The 22,979-nt window shown below is 36.0% G+C and overlaps 1 protein-coding gene across 1 annotated transcript in view; it reads left to right on the forward strand.

The window, feature by feature from the left end:
* MTREX (Mtr4 exosome RNA helicase) overlaps nt 1-22,979 on the forward strand; it is a 66,116-nt gene that overhangs the window by 36,152 nt on the left and 6,985 nt on the right. The window contains exons 15-24 of the mRNA XM_049768109.1: nt 107-232; nt 2,479-2,629; nt 2,768-2,940; nt 4,494-4,562; nt 6,020-6,148; nt 10,851-10,961; nt 12,813-13,001; nt 16,047-16,210; nt 19,643-19,748; nt 22,289-22,345. Coding sequence (XP_049624066.1) covers nt 107-232; nt 2,479-2,629; nt 2,768-2,940; nt 4,494-4,562; nt 6,020-6,148; nt 10,851-10,961; nt 12,813-13,001; nt 16,047-16,210; nt 19,643-19,748; nt 22,289-22,345 — 1,275 coding nt within the window. The remainder of the gene's footprint in view (nt 1-106; nt 233-2,478; nt 2,630-2,767; nt 2,941-4,493; nt 4,563-6,019; nt 6,149-10,850; nt 10,962-12,812; nt 13,002-16,046; nt 16,211-19,642; nt 19,749-22,288; nt 22,346-22,979) is intronic.

Genomic DNA, 22,979 nt, shown 5'->3' on the forward strand with positions numbered 1-22,979 from the left:
ATTTTATCAGAAAGTATAACTTGTGGATTGTAAAAAATATTTTTAAGAATATTAAGTTTATTATCAAGTTTTTCTATAAAACAAATTTCTAATTATGTCTATTTAGATTTCCTCTGGTGAATACATTCAGATGTCTGGTCGCGCTGGAAGAAGGGGAATGGATGACAGAGGAATTGTAATTCTTATGGTGGATGAAAAGATGAGCCCAACCGTTGGAAAACAGTTACTTAAGGTAACAGTTAAGATCTGAATTCTTTATTAGGAATTTGAGAAACATGTTTCAGAAGTCACTCAAAAGTAATTGAGTCAGTTTAGGTACCTTTCTAAGTAGATGGGTTAATATTTTAAACTATACTTTCTGTTCTAACAGGTAATGGAGTTAAAACAAAGGCTTTCAAAAAGGGCAAAAATATTTGCTTTGCATTTCTCAAGTTTAAGATTCCTTTTATATCTGCCCTCTTTTTTGCAAATTGCTTTCACCAATAGAATAGACTTGAATAGGGCATTGAACCAGAATTTAAGACACTTTACTTCCTGTACCTTTGTAAGCCTGGATAAATTCTGTAATCTTTTGTTCTAGTTTAACCTGTTGGGAATCATTAAACATTTTAGTAATAATTATTAACAACAGTTAAGTAATAATTAAACATTAATCACTATTAATTATTAAGCATTCCAGTAATAAATTTAAATTTTTAAGTCTTATTTCACATTGACTATTTTATTTTCTTAGTATTTTGGCTTGTTTTGTTTTCAATGGCTTCTTAAGGAACTTTTTTTTTTTTTTTTTTGGTTTTTGGTTTTTGGGTCACACCCGGCAGTACTCAGGGGTTACTCCTGGCTCTATGCTCAGAAATCACTCCTGGCAAGCTCAGGGGACCATATGGGATACTGGGATTTGAACCACTGACCATCTGCATGAGAGGCAAACGCCTTACCTCCATACTATCCGGCCCCTTCTTTTTTTTTTTTTTTAATAATTATCTTTATTTAAACACCGTGATTACAAATATGATTATAGTTGTATGATTACAGTCATGTAAAGAACACCCCCCTTCACCAGTGCAACATTCCCACCACCAATTTCCCAGATCTCCCTCCTCCCCACCCCACCCCCACACCTGTACTCGAGACAGGCTTTCTACTTCCCTCATTCATTCACATTGTTATGGTAGTTTTCAGTGTAGTCATCTCTCCAACTGCACTCATCACTCTATGTGATGAGCTTCATGTCATGAGCTGCACCTACCAGCCCTCATCTCTCTTGTCTCTGAGATACTGTTAAAAATGTCTTTCATTTTTCTTAAAACCTATAGATGAGTGAAACCATTCTGCGTCTTTCTCTCTCCCTCTGACTTACTTCACTCAGCATAATAGATTCCATGTACATCCATGTATAGGAAAATTTCATGACTTCATCTCTCCTGACGGCTGCATAGTATTCCATTGTGTATATGTACCACAGTTTCTTTAGCCACTCATCTGTTGAAGGGCATCTTGGTTGTTTCCAGAGTTGGGCTATTGTAAATAGCGCTACAATGAATATAGGTATAAGGAAGGGATTTTTGTATTGTATTTTTGTGTTCCTAGGGTATATTCCTAGGAGTGGTATAGCTGGATCTTATGGAAGCTCAATTTCCAGTTTGTGAAGGAATCTCCATATCGCTTTCCATAAAGGTTGTATTAGACGGCATTCCCACCAGCAGTGAAAAAGAGTTCCTTTCTCTCCACATCCCCGCCAGCACTGCTTGTTTTCCTTTTTTTGTGATGTGTGCCATTCTCAGTGTCGTGAGGTGGTACCTTATAGTAGTTTTGATTTGCATCTCCCAGACGATTAGTGATGTTGAGTGTGTGACTCAAAGCTAATTGGGGAAAAAAGACTTTTTGGGCCATCATTAAATATTTAGTCCCAGAAATAACATGACATTATCTACACTATAGTTTATTTGTCCTCCCCATGGAGGTGGGGATGTAAGGAGGAAGTTCCAATCAAGCGATTATCAAGTTACTAGAAGGAAAGAGAGCTAAACAAGCTTGGCAAATAGTATCTAATTTCCTCTGTACTATTTCGTAGAGTTTTGCCCTTTACTTTTTCAAAGATAAACTATTTTATTTTTTTTTAAAAACTGGTCATTTAAAAAAGGGAGGTAAATACAGTATTCTAGCATTCTTTGACATAGACAAATTATTATTATTATTTTTTGGGAGGTTTTTTGGGCCACACCCGGCAGTGCTCAGGGGTTACTCCTGGCTGTCTGCTCAGAAATAGCTCCTGGTTGGCACGGGGGACCATATGGGACACAGAGATTTGAACCAACCACCTTAGGTCCTGGATCAGCTGCTTGCAAGGCAAACACCACTGTGCTATCTCTCCGGGCCCGACATAGACAAATTATTAAACAATTTGGCAGGGTAATAGTATTTTTGTGAATTTATTTGAAAAACCTGCAGCATTGATTTATCTTTTTCTACTCTTAGGGTTCTGCAGATCCTCTAAATAGTGCTTTCCATTTGACCTACAATATGGTTTTGAATTTACTACGTGTAGAAGAAATTAATCCTGAATACATGTTGGAAAAGTCCTTTTACCAATTCCAGCATTATAGAGCAATTCCAGGAGTAGTAGAGAGTAAGTATAATATCATAAACAATCCATGTTGTTTGCTCTGGATATTGACTGTTCCCAACAGTAGTAGCAGGAAAAAATGTAAAACTTTAATTTCCATGTGATATATAATTTTTTTAATATATTACATTTTTTTAACAGAGGTAAAGAATTCGGAAGAACAATACAATAAAATAGTAATACCAAATGAAGAAAGTGTAGTTATCTACTATAAAATTAGACAGCAGTTGGCCAAACTGGGTAAAGAAATTGAAGAATATATTCACAAACCAAAATACTGCTTACCATTTCTGCAACCAGGTCGTTTGGTAAAGGTATGTTTTTAATATCTTTTGGAAATTTTATTTATGTTTTGTTATTTGGGCCACACCCAGCAGTTCTCAGGGCTTATTTCTGACTGCACTCAAGGAATTATGCCTAGTAGGTTCTGAGGGCCATATAGGATGTTAGGGATTGAACCCTAGTGGGCTGGCTATATACAGTGGAAGCACCATTTGCTTTTGTATTATCTCTTAGGCCCCCAGTATCTTTTGGAAATTTTAGTATTTAAATAATTAATTTCGGGGCTGGGCGGTGGCGCTAAAGGTAAGGTGCCTGCCTTGCCTGCGCTAGCCTTGGACGGACCGCGGTTCGATCCCCCGGTGTCCCATATGGTCCCCCAAGCCAGGAGCAACTTCTGAGCACATAGCCAGGAGTAACCCCTGAGCGTTTCCGGGTGTGGCCCAAAAACCAAAAAATAAAACAAAACAAAATAAATAATTAATTTCTGGATTAAGATTATACTAATTTGCTCTTTGTAAAGTGCTACCTTCTGTAACAGTTGATCTAGATCAGGGATCCTCAAACTTTTTAAACAGGGGCCAGTTCACTGTCCCTCAGACCATTGGAGGGTCTGACTATAGTAAAAACAAAACTTATGAACGAATTCTTATGCACACTGCATATATCTTATTTTGCAATGAAGAAACAAAACAGATACAAATACAATATGTGGCCCGCAGAACATAGTTTGAGGACCACTGATCTAGATCAATTACATTATTCTACCTAATTCACATGTGAAATTTTTTAACCCCCTAGTTTTTAGTTTGGAGGTATAAAATAAACAGTTTGAGATTAGTGTAAATAAATTATTTATAATTATGAGATACTATTTAAAATTAATGAAGTTTTTAATCCTGGGATGCATTTACTGGCTGTCAGGGTGTTCAATTCAGATAATCTCAGAACAGACATAGCATTTCATTTTTAACAATGTATTTAACAATTATATTTGTAAGTATTTTTAGCTTTTCTTGGCCATTTTAGAGATTCCTATTACTGCTATGCTAGAGGCTTATGAAATTTGACATGGATATTTTTTTCTGTAGGACAAAAATATATTTTTGAGATTTATGATATCTTTAAAATTATACTAAGGGATCACTCCTTGTAGGTTTGGATGATTATATGGGGACCAAATCCAGATCAGCTGCATGCAAGGCAAATGGTTTATCTATTGTGTTATTCCTCAAGCCTTGGGGTTTTATTTTTACGCTTTTCATTTGATTGTTGCTGAAGAAGCTAGATTATTTCCAGTTGTGGCATCTATCAAGAAGTCATGATAGCTAGTATATGTCTTACTTTTGGTGTTAGCAGTTGTTGGTACCCTTACCTCACATATTCTTTCTTATTTTACTGGGTTGGCCATACTCTTTGGTGCGTAGAGCTTACTCCTACCTCTGTGCTCACAGATCATTCATGGTGGGACTTGGGGGACCATTTGGAGTGTTGGATTAAATTCTGGTTGACTGCAAGCAAGGCTGCACTGCACCTTAACTGCTGTACTATCTGACTCTTGATTCAAATAACAGTTTTGCTTTCATAGGTAAAGAATGAAGGAGATGATTTTGGCTGGGGAGTAGTAGTAAATTTCTCAAAAAAGTCAAATGTTAAGGTACGTTGTTTATATAAAAATTGGGCAGGGTGGTGGTTTGACCACATCTATTATTGTTTAGTGCTTACCCCTGGCTTCGTTCTAGGGATTATACTTGCTGATGCATAGGCACCATATGCAGTCCAGGCATAAAACCAGTGCCTTAACTGCTATATTATCTCTCTGGTCTATTTATGTGTATACTTTTTTAGATTTATGTAATTAAGTATAACAAATTTTTGTTTTGGGGGGGCCACACCCGGCGATGCTCAGGGCTTACTCCTGGCTGTCTGCTCAGAAATAGCTCCTGGCAGGCACAGGGGACCATATGGGACACTGGGATTCGAACCAATCACCTTTGGTCCTGGATGGGCTGCTTGCGAGGCAAACGCCGCTGTGCTATCTCTCCGGGCCCAAGTAGAACAAATATTAAGAGAAAAACTGTTAATGTTTGTTCCATAAGGGATTCATTTTTAATTGAAATTCTGTTTTTAATATGTATTTCAAAATAATTATTTTTCTAATAACCAAAATCTTTAATTTTCTGAAATATTACTTTGACTTCATCAGTTCATTTTTTAATTTTACTTTTAATATTGGTAATTAGGAAAAAACATCAACTCCTAAATGAAAATTACAATTTTCACATTGGTTTATAAATTCTTTGGACTCAAAACTTAGCTAAAGAATACAACCACTGAATGAACATTTTTTACTTTTACAGTGTGTAATCTATGATTTTTGTTTGAAAGTGAATAATTAGAAATAATTAGAAAGCTTTTTTCTTACTCTTTTTATTGAGAAATCAGATTTATGGTACTGTTAATTATACTTTTAATTTAAAACATCCTAACACCATATTCACTCAAACTAAAATTTTAAGAATGTTATTTTTCTTTGTTGATTTATTATTATAATATCATAAACATAAATTTATAAGTATAATTTTTGTGAAAATGCAAAAAATATATAAATGTGTATATGAACTTATACATTATTACAATACTGCTAATAATATGATTTCATGCATACCACATTCTAGTACCACACTCTACCAGAGTGACTACTTCCCTTTACCTCCATACTTTCTTTCCCCTTTTCTTTTCTGTGGTATGTTAAGTTTCCTGCTGAAGATCAGTTCTTAGTTCCTGTTCCCTATGGTATTTTTTAATACCTCTACTTTGTTTCTTTATATCCCACATATGAGAGAATTAATTCTATGTCTCCTTCTAACTTTACTCAGTATGATATTCTCTAAGTCCATCCATATAGCAGAAATTGAACAATATCTTTTCTTAGAGCTGAGAATGTATATGTATCATACTTTATCTAGTCTATAGAAAACAACTATTATGGGCACCAGAAAAGGGCAATGACTACCTAGGCCTAATGTATTATAGAATAATGCCATACCAAATATATACATATGCATTTATAAATATATATATAAAACCTTATTTTATCTTATTTTTTTCAAGCCTAATTCTGGTGAACTAGATCCTTTATATGTAGTAGAAGTACTTCTGCGCTGCAGCAAAGAGAGCTTGAAAAATTCAGCCACCGAGGCAGCAAAACCAGCTAAGCCTGATGAGAAAGGAGAAATGCAGGTTTGTACTTTATTTTTCATCTTAAGATATCAGATCTTTATCAGCATCAACAAAAAGATCTTAGATATTTTGTGAGTTATTTATAATCAACTTTCTGAACGATATACTCTATCATGATATTTTTAACATGCATGTTTTCAGGTTACTTTGGGATAAGCTAAAGGCATCTAAAATTATAGGATGACTGATGAGCTAGAGTAATAGTATAGTGGGTAAGGAACTTGCCTCACAAGCAGCCTACCCAAGCTTTCTCACCAGTATCCCATATAGTCCTCTGAATACTGTCAGGAGTGGTCCCTGAGCACACAGTTAGGAGTGAGTCCTGAGCACTGCTAAATGTGAGCCAAAATCAAAACAAAACGAAAAATTTATCATTTATGGAAGAGTAAATCTGAAAGATAAAGAGAATTTTATTTGAGACTGGATTTAGATTGTTTATAAAAAATATTATAAAAAAGTATTTTGGGGCCAGTGAGGTGGTGCTAGAGGTAAGGTGTCTGCCTTGCAAGCGCTAGCCAAGGAAGGACCACAGTTCGATCCCCCGGTGTCCCATATAGTTTCCCCAAGCCAGGGGCAATTTCTGAGCGCTTAGCCAGGAATAACCCCTGAGCATCAAACGGGTGTGGCCCGAAAAACTAAAAAAATAAAAATAAATAAAAAAGTATCTTTATGATGAGATAATTTTATATTTTTATTCCAGCCATGCTGCTTACTATATTCTCATAAATAATGATTAAAAAGTATCTTGGTAGTTCAAGGTTTCTTTGGTTAAATTATTTTATTTAAATGTGGTTATAATTATCTCTCATTTTTTCTTTAAGTGAAAGAAGTAAACTAATTTTAGGTGAAACCCAAAACAAATAATAAGTAAGGGTAAAACCTCATTAGAGAGATTTTTAGTATCTATTTGAGGGCTGGAAATTTTAAGTTTTAAAACATTGGTGTAAAAATTACTGAGCCTTCTAAAGGAAATGTCATTGTATTTTAGGCATCATCAGCTGCTGCTTTGATCAGCTTTATATTATGAGATTCAGAGGTGACAGTAGTTAAGACTTCATTACTAAACATCTCAAAAAAATTATTTTAAAATGTGTTTATGAAACCCAATTAGCTTTAAATTCTGTTCTTAAATCTTCAGAGCTTTGTTACACTGACGTATAGATTTATTCTCCTTGAATATATTTATTAGTTGATAATTATCTATAAATGTGGTTGCACATGCTATAATTTAGCTGTGTTCACAGTACTCAGTTTTTGTATATATGTGGCACAATCCCAAGATTCTTGATGGTAGTCATTGATTGATAGAACTCTTACAGTAAAGGGTTTAGATACTTTTTCAAAGAAAATTACTTAATGACTGATTTTATGGGGTTAGCATTTTGAGTGAAACCTGTTTCTTGTTTTTAATCTGTTCTAGTTCCAGATTTTATTAAACCTAGCAACTGAACCTATTTTTTTAGTATAAAATTTAGAAAAGCTAGAGGGCCAGAGCTGTAGTACAGTGTAGGTGTTTACCTTGCACGCAACCTACCCGGGTTTAGTCCTTGACATCCCATATAGTCCCCTGGGCCATTAGGAATAATTATTGAGTGCAGAGTTAGGAGCACTGCCAAATGTGGCCAAAAACCAAAAATAAGGTGTGGGGAGATTGATTTATAGGAAACTTGTAAACATTCCAAAGGACTAAGAGGGTCAGACAATGTTCAGTTAATAGAACACATGCTTTGCAATACAGGAGGCCCGGATTTTATCTCCACTACTGCATAATTTTCTGAGTACCTCTGGGAGCATACGCAGAATACTGAGCTGGGAGTAATAGGTGTATTCTAAAACAAAAACAAACTAATGTAAAAACAAAAATATAAAAAGGGTAAGGTCCTCATATATGATGCCAGCCACTCCATGGATGATCTTTGCTCATAGAAAAGGGGGTAGGAGAAATGCAAAAAGAAAAAAAAAAAGGTGGCCTGATTTGGGGAAGGAAGAAATTACTTTTTCACAAGACATCATGAGGCTCATCAACATCTGCTAGAGCGTATTGCCCATGACAATATGTGCTGTGTTCCTCCCCCTTTAAGTTCTCCTACAACCTGCAACAACTCTAGTGTCAGTGAGGTCACATTTTTGTGGAGAGACTATCTTGATGGCATTTAGAGAGAGATAGAAAATGGGAGATTACTTCATCTGCCTTGAATGCTATTTTGGATTAAATTCCTATACCTCTGCAGACCTCCCAGTACATTAGTGATGATTTTCTTTTTAAAACATCTTGAGATTTTTAGATCTAACAAGACATATATCTAGAGATTTGCAGAGGATATAGTCAGGTGTCTCAAAAGGCAACATATAATATCTTTAAAGATGAACTGTTTGAGGGACTGGAGAGATTGCATAGTGGTTAGGGCAACTTAACTTGCCTTGCTATGTTGCTGATTTGGGTTTGATCCCCTTGCATCCCATATGGTTCCATGAGTTCTGCCAAGAATAAATTCCTGAGTACAGAGCAAGGAGTACATGAGCATTGGGGTGAAAAAAAGGCAATTTGAGAATTTAAATGATGCAACTCAAGTGTCCTACCTGCTGTACTATTTCTCCTGCCCAACATGTTTTTAAAATAAATTAATTGTTGCCAATCATTGATCAAGGGACTGAAATGAGCAAAAATGCTAATCTGAATTTTATTGTTCCTCTTGATAAGATAAGCCCAAATTAAGTCATTTTTTAAAAACAAACAACAAAACACTAGTATTAGGAAATGTCAGGCTTCAGAATTGAAAAAAAATTTGAAGTATGATTTCAATGAAGACTAGATATTAACAACTAAATCCAGTACTTAAGTATTTTGTTTGGATTGATAGGGTTGTAGAGGAAAAGAAGAAAAGTAAAAAAAGATATTTTGGAGAAAGAAGTAGGTGAAAGTTTAATATGGACTATAGGTTAGATAATAGCAGTGGTAGCTCTGTCAAAGGACATTTTTGAATGTGGATTGTATGTTAGATGTGGTATTGTTAAAATTTGTATGATCTTGAACTATTGTGGCTATATAGAATAGCTTTTTTTGTTTGTTTTGAGGCCATACCTATTGACACTCGGGTTACTCCTGGCTGTGCACTCAGAAATCACTCCTGGCTTGGGAGACTATAAGGGACTTTGGGATCGAACCAAGGTCTGTCCTGGGTCAGCCACATGCAAGGCAAACACCCTACCGCTGTGCTATTGCTCTGGCCCCTCATATTCTTAAATTTGCTGATGAAATGAAGCGCCTTGTAAGCATAATTATTTAAAGTAGGAGAAAAACAGAAGAGGTGAGAGGAATCCTCTGCTTGGTCGCTCCTACCACTGGGCCCAAGAACTGAGTCATTTGGCCTGACCAATTGTAGTATTCCTGGAGTGGCTCTTAATGCTCTCCTCTGCCCTACCCAAAACAGAAAAACATTCTTTTCTAAGAATTGGAAAAACCTTATCGAGAAGATTTAGCAGACCCTTCATTGTATTTTTTTTAATGAATTGTGATTTTCATTTTTAAGTGATATATATTTTATTCGTTTAAAAATCTTCATTTTTTATATTCAGCTATATTTGCTTTTTTAATCACTGGTTTATACATATTTCTTGACTATTATATTAAGTTTCAAAAAGATGCTGCACTTTCTAATATTGTACTATTTAAAAATTTACATGCATTGTCTTTCTCACAACAGTATAATGATATATGTATACTTTTATCATTTTTAAGCTATGGAAAATGAAATGATGACTTATTTCAGGTCATACAACTAGTTGTAGATGGAATTCAAATTGAGGCCATTTGTCTCTTGACCATCCTTAGAATATTGCTGTTTTGTAATGAAGAACTATGAATGAAAATGTTATCAACCTGCTAAGGGTTTTTGTCAACTGACAGTTTTATTTAGTGATGGTGAGGTTAAAGGTAACTGTAGGAGACAATATATTAGCATATTGTTTGGATGGTGAAAATGTTAACCCTTTTAGTTTATAGAACCTTCAGAAATATACAGAGTGCAAAATGATGTATTGAATGGTGAAGAAATGATGTTCTTAGAAGGAAAATGCATTAAAGAAAGTAGGTAATTAGATTTTCGTGAAGACAATAGTGTAATTAGAGTATTCTATTTTCCCTTTACTACTAGTAGGCTCGTTCACAACTTAAATGAACCATATCTTACTTGACCATCTAAACTTAAATAGTTATTTTCTTTGTAGTGGAAAAATATTATTAACTACAGTGCTATATGCTAAAAGTTTAGAAATGTAAAGCATGGATTCTGTATTGAGAGATTATTTTTATTATCATTTATTTATAGTTAGAAGTTCTAATTGACTTACTTCTATTTACCTATTCAAAGGCTTTAATTAGTCCAGGCTGTGCTGAGGGCTCATTTCTGGTGCTGAATTCAGTGATTACTGCTTGCATGTGGAGAGCAAGGGGAATCAGATGGGGTTTGTTCCTGGTTCATTCACATGCAAGCTTTACCCTCTGTACTATTTTTCCAGCCCCTGACTTTACTTTATAAATAAAGTCTACTAAGAAAAAAATTTCCACACTGGTTATTAACTTTTTCTTATAATTCCCAAATGCATGTCGTAAGTGCATTTTAAGTTTCAAAATAAATTTAGGAAATAATAGAATTTGAAAGTGTGCAACTCTGATTTTAATATTTAATGTTTTTGTTGGTAGGTTGTTCCAGTTTTGGTACATCTTCTGTCTGCTATTAGCAGTGTTAGACTTTATATTCCTAAAGACCTTCGACCAATCGACAATAGACAGAGTGTTCTAAAATCAATACAGGTATACATGATATTTTATTAATTAAATACTATTTAAATGGAAATAAGAATTGCTTTAAATGAGGCAAATGAAATGCATATCCATATATTGTTTTCTCTTAGGGAAACCATAAACACTACCAACAATTGCAGGTTTTTTTAGTAAAAGTATTGGCAATAGATCTAACCATGTAGATAGTGGACAGTAAGATAGGTTGTCATCTCTTTGACTTTACCAACAAAGTAAGTTACTAGAGGAAGACTCAAAACGGTAAACATAGCACTACTATACAGTGGCTTATTTTGCTTTCTTTATTATTAGTGGAAAGTACCTAAAGATATAGAAAATGTGTATGTATCTACAGATATAGGTGATTTTTTTTTTTTTTTTTGGTTTTTGGGCCACACCCTGTGACGCTCAGGGGTTACTCCTGGCTATGCGCTCAGAAGTTGCTCCTGGCTTCTTGGGGGACCATATGGGACACCGGGGGATCGAACCGCGGTCCGTCCTAGGCTAGCGCAGGCAAGGCAGGCACCTTACCTCCAGCGCCACCGCCCGGCCCCAATTTTTTTAATACATATTATATATAGTCCTGGATTGAACTGTTTAAAACTTTTTAAAAATAGAGTTAATAGAAGAAATTGAGGTTCAAAACATTTTTTCTTCAAATAAAGTTTATACTTTCAGTAATCAGTCAAGCCTAAGTCAATAATCAGAAAATTGAAAATGAATAGATACTTCACAGTTCAGTACAGGGTTATTTATGATAGAAGTTTCAACAAACTGAATATACAATAATGGGTTTATCATTTAGTTATACCATATATATTGCTATTGAAATATAGGTACAAGAATCTATAGTTATAATTTATTGCTATTTCCATATAGGAATTCAAAAGGAATTTTCAAAAATAAACATATGTGCTGGAGATGTGACTTAAAAGCTATAGCCCATGCTTTTCATGCAAGTTGCCTACAGGAACCCCATGTTTGAACTCTGGTACCACGTTCCCTAGCAATCTGAAAGTGACTCCCAAACCTTGTAGGTGTGGCCCCGAAACATAAAAAACAAAATAATAAATGTCGTGGGGAAATACCCTTCAGTATATGTGAAAAAGACTGTCATATGTGGTATCTTTTTAATATTTTTATGTTTATCGAAAAAATAAAAAAGCTTATTACAGTCATGATTTTGTCTCTAAGATGAGAAATACTGTATTTTCTGGCATATGATGACTGGGCGTATAAGATGACCCCCTGCTTTCCCTGTTAAAATATAGGCTTTGAGCTATATTTGCTTATAAGGCTACCTTTCTTTTAACGCACACCAAATGGAAATTAAAAAACATAAGAGAAAAAAAGTAGAACTCTCAAAGGTTAACTGTATATGTTTAATAAAGCTAAACTTTGTCATTTGTAGTGAGTCATTGATTTTTTAATTGTGATCTACATTGAGAGCAGGGAGAGGGGCCTCCTCCAAGAGCAGCTGGCTGGGGTGCAGTGGTCAATAGGACAGCTAGAGGGAGACAGAGTGCCTCCTCTGTTTCCGTAAAAGCTGAACAGAACGGAAAGCTGCATACCAGTGATGACACCCAGCAGCTGGATGGGATGCAGTGCTTGGTAACTCAGCTCCTCTGTGTGCCCTGAAAGATGAATCAGGACAAGCAGAGGACTGAGTGATGACGCCTGGGAGCTGGATGGGTTGTGACAGTAAGAGGGGGGTGGATCTTACTCTTCCCTAAAACTGGAGGAAGTTTCAGCATGCCGTATACTGGCATATGAGATGACCCCCAACTTTTAAGAAGTTTTTCATGAGTTATAAAGTCATATGCTGGAAAATACGGTAAATGTTAATCTTTTTTTTCCTTTCAGGAAGTTCAGAAACGTTTTCCTGATGGTGTTCCCTTATTAGACCCTATTGATGATATGGGTATTCAAGATCAAGGGTTGAAAAAAGTTATCCAAAAAGTAGAAGCTTTTGAGCACCGAATGTATTCTCATCCACTTCACAATGATCCAAATTTGGAAACTGTGTATACACTTTGTGAAAAGAAAGCACAGGTATGGCAGAAACTTTATAAATGAATATTTCCCATTTTTCTTATTGGCTTCATCAGTTGAAACTGAAAAATGTCTTCTTTTGTTTTGTTTTGGGGGGTCTCATTCAGACTAGTCTTGCTGTGCTTACGATTGATTCCTCATAGAACTCTGTGTGGTGGGGGGAGATTTAAACCAGGGTCATGTCACAGCATACCAGGCATACAGTGCCTTCTCACCTCTTATTTTTTATATTTTTGTTGGTTTATTTTACTCTGGCTAAGACCTCTAATACTTAAAAATAGAAGTCATGATAAACAGTTTTGTCCTGCTCCTGATTAGAAGGAAAAAGCCTTTAGTTTTTAACCAGTGAGTGTATATCAGTTTTGTGCATCTGTTTTTTGTTTGTTTTTGTTTTGGGACCATAATCAGACATGATCAGGGGTTGTTACTCCTGGCTTTGCACCTAAGAATTGCTCCTGGTAGTGAGTGCTAGGATGCCTGAGCGCTGCCGGGTGTGACCCCCCCCCCCAAAAAAAAAAAAAAAAAAAGAATTGCTCCTGGTAGTGCTTGGGGAGCCACATCAGATGCTGGTGATCAAACCTGGGTAGGCTGTCTACAAGGCAAATGTCCTACTAGCATTTTGGCCCTTTAGCATCTATTCTTATAGATTGATTTTTTTATTAGGTCAGATTATATTGGTTTGCATATATTTAACCATTTTTTGCATTTCTTTATTTTATAAAGTATTTTAAAATGTGCATTTGAATTTGATTTCCCAATACTTTGTTGAGAATTTTTGCATCTTTGTTCCTCAGGTAATAAATAGTTTTGTGTGTGTGTGTGTGTCTCTTTTCTAGTATTGGTTTTGGGGTTGTTTTGGCTTTTTCTTTTTTCTTTTTTTTTTTTTTTAAAGAGTCATTAAATAAGCTTTTTTTTTTTTTTTCTTTTGTGTTTGGTTCACACCCAGCAGTTCTCCTGGCTCTGTGCTCAGAAATCGCTCCTGGCAGGCTCAGGGGATCATATGAAATGCTGGAAATTGAACTCAGGTCCATTCTGGGTTAGCTTTGTCCAAGGCAAATGCCCTACTGTGCATTCTCTCCTGCCCTGCTTAATTCCTTTGTTTGGTAAACTTCATTGATTAAAGCCATCTGGTCTATGACTTGTTTGGGGACAATACCCAATGGTACTCAGAACATACTCTTGGCTCTGCATTCAGAGATCTCTTAGCAAGGCTTGGGGAATCATAAGGGGCATTGAGACTGGATCCAGGTTGGCCATGGTACTATCTCTACAGGCCCCGAAAGGAAATTTTTAAAAATATTTATGGGGGGGGGTGGCACACCCGCTGACACTCAGGTGTTATTCCTGGCTATGCACTCAGAAATCGCTCCTGACTTGGGGGACCATATGGGACACCAGGGGATTGAACCACAGTCCATCCTAGGCTAGTGCGGGCAAGGCAGACACCTTACCGCTTGTACCACTGCTCCGGCCCCTAAAAATACTTATTTTTATGGTAGTTTTAATTAATGTCTGTTCATTTTCTCTCCTTCCACCCCACCCTTTGGTAACTTCAGTTCTGTTGTTAGAATTTAAGGACTTTTATTTACCCCTTTCTGATATTGTATATGCCACAAATGAGCAAGATCATTTCTCATTTGTCCTTTTCCCTCTGACTTCGTAATATGACCTCCCTCTAGTTCAATCCATGTGTCAAATGGCAAGATTTCATTTTGTATTTGAGTAATATTCCATTTTGTGTATACTTATATAAAATGGAATCAAGTAATATTTTATTTGGTTGAAAGTTTTTTGTTTGTTTGCTTTTTTGTTTGTGAGGCATACCTGCCAGTACTAGGTTTACTCCTGGCTCTGTGATTAGGAACTTCCCCTGCTGGGGCTTGGGAGACCTTTGGTGCTGGGAATTGGAAGTGTGTTGGCTGCATGGAGGGCCAGTTAGCCTTATCTACTGTACTTACTCTGGCCCGTGTAAGTCTGATTTTATAATTCCCCACTACTTTTGTGTTACATCTAGGCTACTTCTTGATTCTATTAATTGCTTAGTGTAATTTTGGCGCTCCTTATTTGATGCACATGCTGTATTTTGAACCCTGGGTGAATGGGACTGAACAAGGTAGCCACCAGAATTAATAAATCAAGCCAGTCAGGAGAGAATCATAGAGTCGGTTGGACTCTTGCCTGGTGGTCCCACTCCCTGCCAAGCCAAACCAAAACCTTTATTTCCTAACCAGGAGAGGGTTTCTTGACTGATATTCAGGTGGACTTTTATAAGTCAAAGGGGCTGGTGAAAAGAGGAAGTTTGAGGACTGCCTTTGTTTTGGTTAAAAGCAGGGTGTGACCTAACAGATTGAATTACTGTTAATAAGTATATCTTCTTGTTTAAGCCTTTCATCATTAATCCTTACATAACATATGTCCTTTTATTATATGCTACAGTGGATATGTATTTTTAGAGAGATATGTGCTCAGGGGAGAGCATGGGCTTCTCCAGAGTGGAGAAAAGCAAAGTAGTATCCCAAATAGATCTACAATGAATTTCTAAAATGAGATAACACATAAGTATAAAAAGTAAACATTTGGGGACAGATACAGACTCAGTTCTGAGAAGAAATATGTTTTGTAAAGTAGTAGTACACATCTCAGGGAGAGAAATGGGCAAATGTACTATAAGGAAAAAGAAAGGAAATACACATCTCAGACAAAAAAGCTGTACCTTTAAATAGGTACACATTTCAAGGGTAGCAGGTCAAAGAGACAGATTTTTATGTTTTGATTAGCTACTCTTTGGTTTAGTTGGCAAATTCAGACACCAACTTTATTTGTCTTTTTGTATTGTAGATCTATGTAATACAATTACTTGATACTTTGATTAGACAGCTGATTGTTACTTCTAATATTATAAAGCTCTTTATGTAGTTATATGGTGTCAGAGCCTTTAATAACCTAAAAATATGTCTTATTTATTAAAGCTTCAGTGTAAATCTTTGCAGAGTGAATATGTTGTAAGGTATTCATAATTAAATCCAAGTTTGCTTTTTTTTATAGATTGCAATAGATATTAAATCTGCAAAACGAGAACTAAAGAAAGCAAGAACTGTTCTGCAAATGGATGAGCTCAAATGTCGAAAACGTGTCCTCCGGAGGTTGGGGTTTGCCACTTCTTCTGATGTCATAGAGATGAAAGGACGAGTGGCTTGTGAGATAAGCAGGTGGGTCCTCATCTAGAAAACTGAAATTTTGGGGCCAAGCAGTAGGATGTTGCTTTGCACGCGCTAACCTAGGATGGACCACAGTCTGATCCCCTGGCGTCCCATATGGTTCCCCAAGCCAGGAGTAATCCCTGAATGTCACTGAGTGTGGCCCAAACCTCCCCCACCTCAATCAGTTTTAATGTTATATGTGAACAAATAATAATGGCCATTATGAACAAAGGCAAGAAATTATCTTCAGGGTGATGCCTATCATGTGAGACTTGAATACATACAACCAGCCCTCATGAATTGCTTTCTGTCCCACAGAAACCATTATAGAGAATAAGTGAAAGCTGCTATTTCAAATGAGTAAGTTTTAAGGAAGGTGATTTTGTTTTGTTTTGAGGCCACACCCCGTGACGCTCAGGGATTGTTACTCCCAGCTATGCACTCAGAAATCGTTCCTGGCTTGGGGACCATATTGGACACCGGGGATGGAACCTGGTCTGTCCTGTGTCAGCCACGTGCAAGGCTAATGCCCTACCATTGTGCTATCGCTTCGGCCCCTGGAAAACTGATTTTAAAGGGGATACTGCTTTTAAATTAGGATTATTAACATTGGGATACATTTGTCTCAGAAATAAAGTTAAAACTCTGGTAAAAGCATACATTATATACTTCAGTATGAGTCTTTAGATTTTATCTCCTTACCCTCCTACCCATTCACTATACAAAATATAAAATTTGTATAATGCAGGGGTGGCAAACAGGATTTTTACCCTCACTCAAAATGGCAAAATGCAATATGTGTTTAATATATTATTGTTAAAATTAGATGCTTTTGAGTGTATGTTTTGGCAGGTCACTGCGTGGTGTGGCTCTCTGACTCTCACAGTTTAAAATTTTGGCTCTTTGTGTCGAACTTGTTCGCCACCCCTGGTATAATGGTTTCCACATTATAAATGGAAAGATGTTGCTCATGACATTGAGAAAATAGAAAAGGATAATTTTTTTTGTTTCAAGAGTCAACACAAACTTTGTTAGCATTTGCATGATGCTTTGTGAGACTATGTAATTGTAATCATTACATATGTTTGTGGTTCATATACAATTTTTATAGACACTTTTGTATCCTTTATTTTTTCAGCCTTGAAACTTAGTTGAATAACTAGTTTCCTTTTATAATTGTCCAGAATTTTCTTAACATAATGGTCTAAAAGTATATTATAGCTACAGATAAATATTACTTATAAACTGTTGTTTGTTTTAGTAATCTTGCCCCATTAAAAATTGCCATCGGGCCAGAGCAATAGCAAAGCAGGTAGGGTGTTTGCCTTGCACTTGATTGACGGGGTTTGATATGTATTATCTCATATGGTTTCCCCCCTCCCCCCAACCTGCCAGGAGTAATTTCTTTTTTGTTGTTTGTTTCTGTTTTTAGGCCACACCCGGTGATGCTCAAGGGTTACTCTTGGCTATGCGCTCAAAAATTGCTCCTGGCTTGGGAGACCATATGGGATGCTGGGGGATCAAACTGATTCATCCTTGGTCAGCCGAGTGCAAGGCAAATGTCCTACCACTGCTCCAGCCCCCAGGAGTATTTTCTAAGCTAACAGTCAGGAGTAACCTCTGAGTGCCACTGGGTTTGGCCTCAAAAAAAAAAAAGGAAAACTAAACAAAATCACCTTCCTTTAAAGCTTACTCATTTGCGGGGTTGGGGGGGAACTTACTCATTTGAAATAGCAGCTTTCACTTATTCATTATATTGTTTTCTGTGGGACAGAAAGCAGTTCATGAGGGCTGGTTGTATGAGGCTGATTCAAGTCTCACATGATAGGCATTACCCTGGAGATTCTTGCCTTTGTTGATAATGGCCATTATTATTTGTTCACATATTACTTTTTCACAATAACCTTAATTATAACCATCATTCTCAGTAACTCCATAAAAGTTTTATAGGAACCCCCAAAGCCTTGATGGGGCTAAGAGAATTGCAAGCTCTCTGTATGGGTTTCAGATATTTATAGTGAAGCTTTGTTCAGTGTTTTTATTAATCATCTATTTTGTATACTATCTCAGTGACTAAGAGGGGACGATAGAAAATAGAACTATTTTGGCCACCAAAAGAGGGCAGTAACTACCTAATCTCTAACAAAATAATGTTATACTATATATTAGAAAAGGCAAAATGCCAATCTAAGAAGATGAATTCTCTTGAATTTTAGCTGTTAAATACTCATTTAAAATTACATTTTAAGTTGGGGCTGGCGAGGTGGCGCTAGAGGTAAGGTGTCTGCCTTGCAAGCACTAGCCAAGGAAGGACCGCGGTTTGATCCCCTGGCATCCCATATGGTCCACCAAGCCAGGTGCAATTTCTGAGCACTTGGCCAAGAGTAACCCCTGAGCATCAAACGGGTGTGGCCTGGAAAAAAAATTACATTTTAAGTCATTGCACTAGCCAAAGTTATATCTCAAGTTAAATTTGACTAATGTTTCTCAAACTGATAAAGCCAGCTTTCCTATTACAAGAAACAAAAACAAGAAGTTTAATCATTGACTTGATTAAATCTAGACTACATTGTTAGTCTGCTATGCCTGAGTCATGTTATGGGAATTATTTGTAGTAATTGTATATATGGTAATTACGACAGAAGTTAATTTCTGTTACATGCAGCTAGATTCAGTCTTTGAAGAACGGGTACTAATTATACCCTAAGATACATTTTGTTTGTAGAGGTAACTTACATATCAAAATATGTTTTTTTCTCTAAAATTGGCTTTTTACTGTTTTTAATTCTCCAGAATTAAGCCTTAGCTGCTACTACTGGATTTACTATTAAAACACAACCACTACCCAGAACTGTACTCACTTTTGATCCTACTCAAGGTGGACATTCATTGATCCTGAATCTCCCAATCTTTATGCTATAAGCATATGGAAAGAACAAACCTTTAAAATACTTCACCGTTTGGGGGAATGGGAGGAATGGTTCTTTATTTGAATATATAGGTTTTGGTATTTGCTAATATGAGGTCTATGTGTTTTATACGAAATGTGTTTTACATTTGTTTTCTATAATTAAGGACCTGTGATTTTTTTCAGTTACTAAATACTTTTCATTTTTCATTGATTATTCCTTATGGTCTAGTAATGTATTTTATTAAAAATTAAATTTTGGTCCAGAGTGATAGCACAGTGGTAGGGCATTTGCCTTGCACGTGGTCCATCCCGGACCTTGGTTCGATCCCTGGCATCCCATGTGGTCCCCCGAGTCCACCAGGAGCAATTTCTGAGTGCAGAGCCAGGAGTAAACCCCTGAGCACTACCGGATGTGGCCTAAAAACCAAAAAAAAAAAAAAAACTGCTAAATTTTTAGGATGGCTGGGTTCATATGTAAGTTTTTATACTCTGACATTTGGTTTTCTTTGTTTTGTTTTGTGGCGGTTTAGTGCTGATGAACTCCTCCTAACTGAGATGATGTTTAATGGCCTTTTCAATGACCTGTCTGCTGAACAGGCAACAGCACTACTAAGCTGCTTTGTGTTTCAAGAGAATGTGAGTTAATATATTTTTGACACTTTATTTCTTAATGGACACATTCTGTTTAATTTTAATAGTATTGCAGACTTTTAAACTAGACTACACCTTGCAATGATGCGACATGAGGGGAATGCATGCACTACTGGGAATCAAACTAAAGGCCTCAGGCATATTAAAATGTTCTGCCACATGAACTATCTCCCTGTCCTCTTAAGGAATTATTTTACTTAATAGCATGGACATCTTAACTAGGAATAAGTGCAACCTAAACATTATAAATTGCATTAAATAAATTTAGAGGCCAAAATTATGGCTCAACGCCTTTGCAAGAGGCCCAAGTTTGATCCCTAGCACTACATGAACACCTGAGCACTTCTGAGAGTGACTCCTAAGGACTGAGTGAAGAGTACTGAACTCTTTTGGTGACCTAAAAGCCAAATAGTAATTAAATAATTTAGTTTTTATTGCTTGCTATTCAGAAATAGAATATTATTGTTTTTCATGAAAGCATAGTGTTTGTAAACACGAACTTTTGAAAAAGAAGGGAAGATCTCCAATTGGATAGTGAAATAGTTTGCTTTGGATAAACTTTCAAATTTCAAGTTAAATGTCTTCTGTTACCAGTGCATTGTTTGAAGTTCAGTGTTAGACAGGAAAGATGAAGGGCCAGAGAGAAAGCTCAACTATTTAGAACATATATATTGCATACTGGATGGCTGGTTTCAACCCCCAGCACTGTGGTCTCTTGAGCCAACACCAGGAGCAACTCTTGACTACTAACCCAGGTGTGGTCCCAAAATTAAAAAAAAAAAAATTAGTGGTAAAATAAGGCAAAAGAAATTAGTGATACATCAGTACTCTTCCCCAAAATCTAGAGAATAATTAATGAAGTGTTTGTTATCCTACTGATTCTTAGTGCGAAGGGCAGTGCTTTAAATATAAAGTGGAGTTTCTACATTTTCGACTCTTAGTCCTTGCCAAATCAGAACTTCATTTTTGAAGCATGATGTCACTGTATATGGCTAGATTTGTTCAGTCAAAACCACAGTGTGTTCATTATAGTGTCATCAATTCTTGTGATGATGCCCTTCAACATCAAGATGGAAAATTGTGCTAAATGTCACATGGACTTTTGTTGATACTTTAGCCAGAAATAAGAATAAATTTACTCAAATACTTGTTAAAAACACAGGAATCTTTTTTTATAAACTAATTTGTTACCAAATTTCTATTTTAAAAGCATTCTTTATAAAATTGTGTCCTTACATTTTTCATAGTGATTTAAAAATTACTTTTCATAAACTATCTACATATATTAATTACTATGTCTAATGTTCAGCTCTAAGCTTTAGGGATGGAACAGATAATTTTGTGTCAATACATGATGATTAATGACAAGGGAAAGTGTATGTGTATACTTTGAAAGTTTTGATAAAAGTGAAGTCTTCACTAGTGAAGAAATCAGCAAGAAAAAATTATTGTATGTGAATGAACTTAAGAGGATAGGCTTCACTGATAGAATTTTATTTGTGATAAAAAGGAGAGATGAAAGAACAAATTGCATATTTCTAGTGTGAGAACATTGTTAGAATAATTAGATTAATACTTTTTACATACAACTAGCAGTAAAAAGTAAAAAGTTGTCAGTATCTGTTTACCCCGAGCAGATACAATGTAAAAAAAAAAAAAGACATTTAGCAATCATGTCCTTTTCAATATAAAACTGAAATTTCATTTTAGCTCTGAAATTTCTATTGTTCTAATTTAGAAATTCACTGCCTTCCATACTACAAAGGGCAATATTATGAACTGAAATTCAGAATAAACTTTGGAATGATGGGATGTCTCCCAAGCAGTCCTCTTTCTGGGTGATTCTCAGTCATTGTCATTCAGGCTGGCAATTTAATGAGAGCTGTGTGTGCTGGCATTACCCGAACCACCTTGGTGATCTTAGGGTCGCCAGGGCTACATCCATTGAGGCTTGGAGAATTAAGTGGTGTCATCACTCACAAATCTAGTCAGTGTTAACGACACGCAAGGTATGTGTTTTACCCTGTACTATCTTTTGAAACCCAGAATATATTTAACTGTCTTGCACTCTTCAAGAGAACTAGAAATGTCTGGGTAAAATGATTAAGATGTTATTTTTAATATTCTTTATCCAAGGTTTTCCATTTTAGGGATTGAGGTTTGCCTGGAAGTCAAAAACTTTCAAAATCATTCTATAATACAATGAATTATAATTATGTTTATGTCAATAAACTAAATATGTATATTTACAATTTTTTTCTCCCTTAGGTCAGGTTGTAGTTACAAAAAATACCTAGTTTAGCACACTTTAGATTTAGCAGTAATATTTTCTTCTGAAACATAATAGACAATATATAATTTAGCATGGGAGGAGTCGTAAACTATATAAATTGTTTATAAATCCTAAGTTTTAATAACTAAAATCTTATGATTTGATATTAATAAAATAACACAAAGCCTTTAAAGCAGATATATACTGTTACTTAAATTGAGTTTTTTCATCTAATTTTTCTTTTTTTCTTTAGTCCAGTGAGATGCCCAAATTGACAGAGCAATTAGCAGGACCACTTCGTCAAATGCAGGTAAGAATTTTTTGGACTGCATATTTTATTGTAATGATATAAATATATTGGGCAGTCTGATCATAATACATTATCAGTCTGTACACAGCTTCATTTATGAATAAATATTAATAGTCTTGTCATTTAATTTTATTTTGGTGGGGAGGCCACACCTGGTGACACTCAGGGTTATTCCTGGGTATGCACTCAGAAATCACTTCTGGCTTGTGGGACCATATGGGACGCCCGGGAATCAAACCATGGTCCATCCTAGGCTAGTGCCAGCAAGACAGACGCCTTACTGCTCCAGCCCCATTGAATTCTATTTTAATAACATTATTTGTGGGAAGGGAGTTTTAGGGAGCAACTTTGGAAGCAGTGATTGACAGATTCTCTAGCATGAGGACTCAAGGATGTGGTACTGAGACTACCTGAGACATCCTATTAGTGCTTAGGAACCTTCAGAACCATCATCCAGCAGTTTTTAAGGAACTCAGGGTTAATGTAGGAATTCTTGGGGGGCTGTGGTGCTGGGGATTAACCTGGGGTCAGTCACCTGTATGGCATATGCCTTATACACTGTATTATATGTAGCTTCTGTGTTTTAATTTTAATAATTAAGTATTTTCATCTACCCATGTAGTAAATTGAACGA

Source organism: Suncus etruscus, chromosome 2 (genome assembly GCF_024139225.1).
Source record: "Suncus etruscus isolate mSunEtr1 chromosome 2, mSunEtr1.pri.cur, whole genome shotgun sequence".
NCBI classification, from domain to species: Eukaryota; Metazoa; Chordata; class Mammalia; order Eulipotyphla; family Soricidae; genus Suncus; species Suncus etruscus.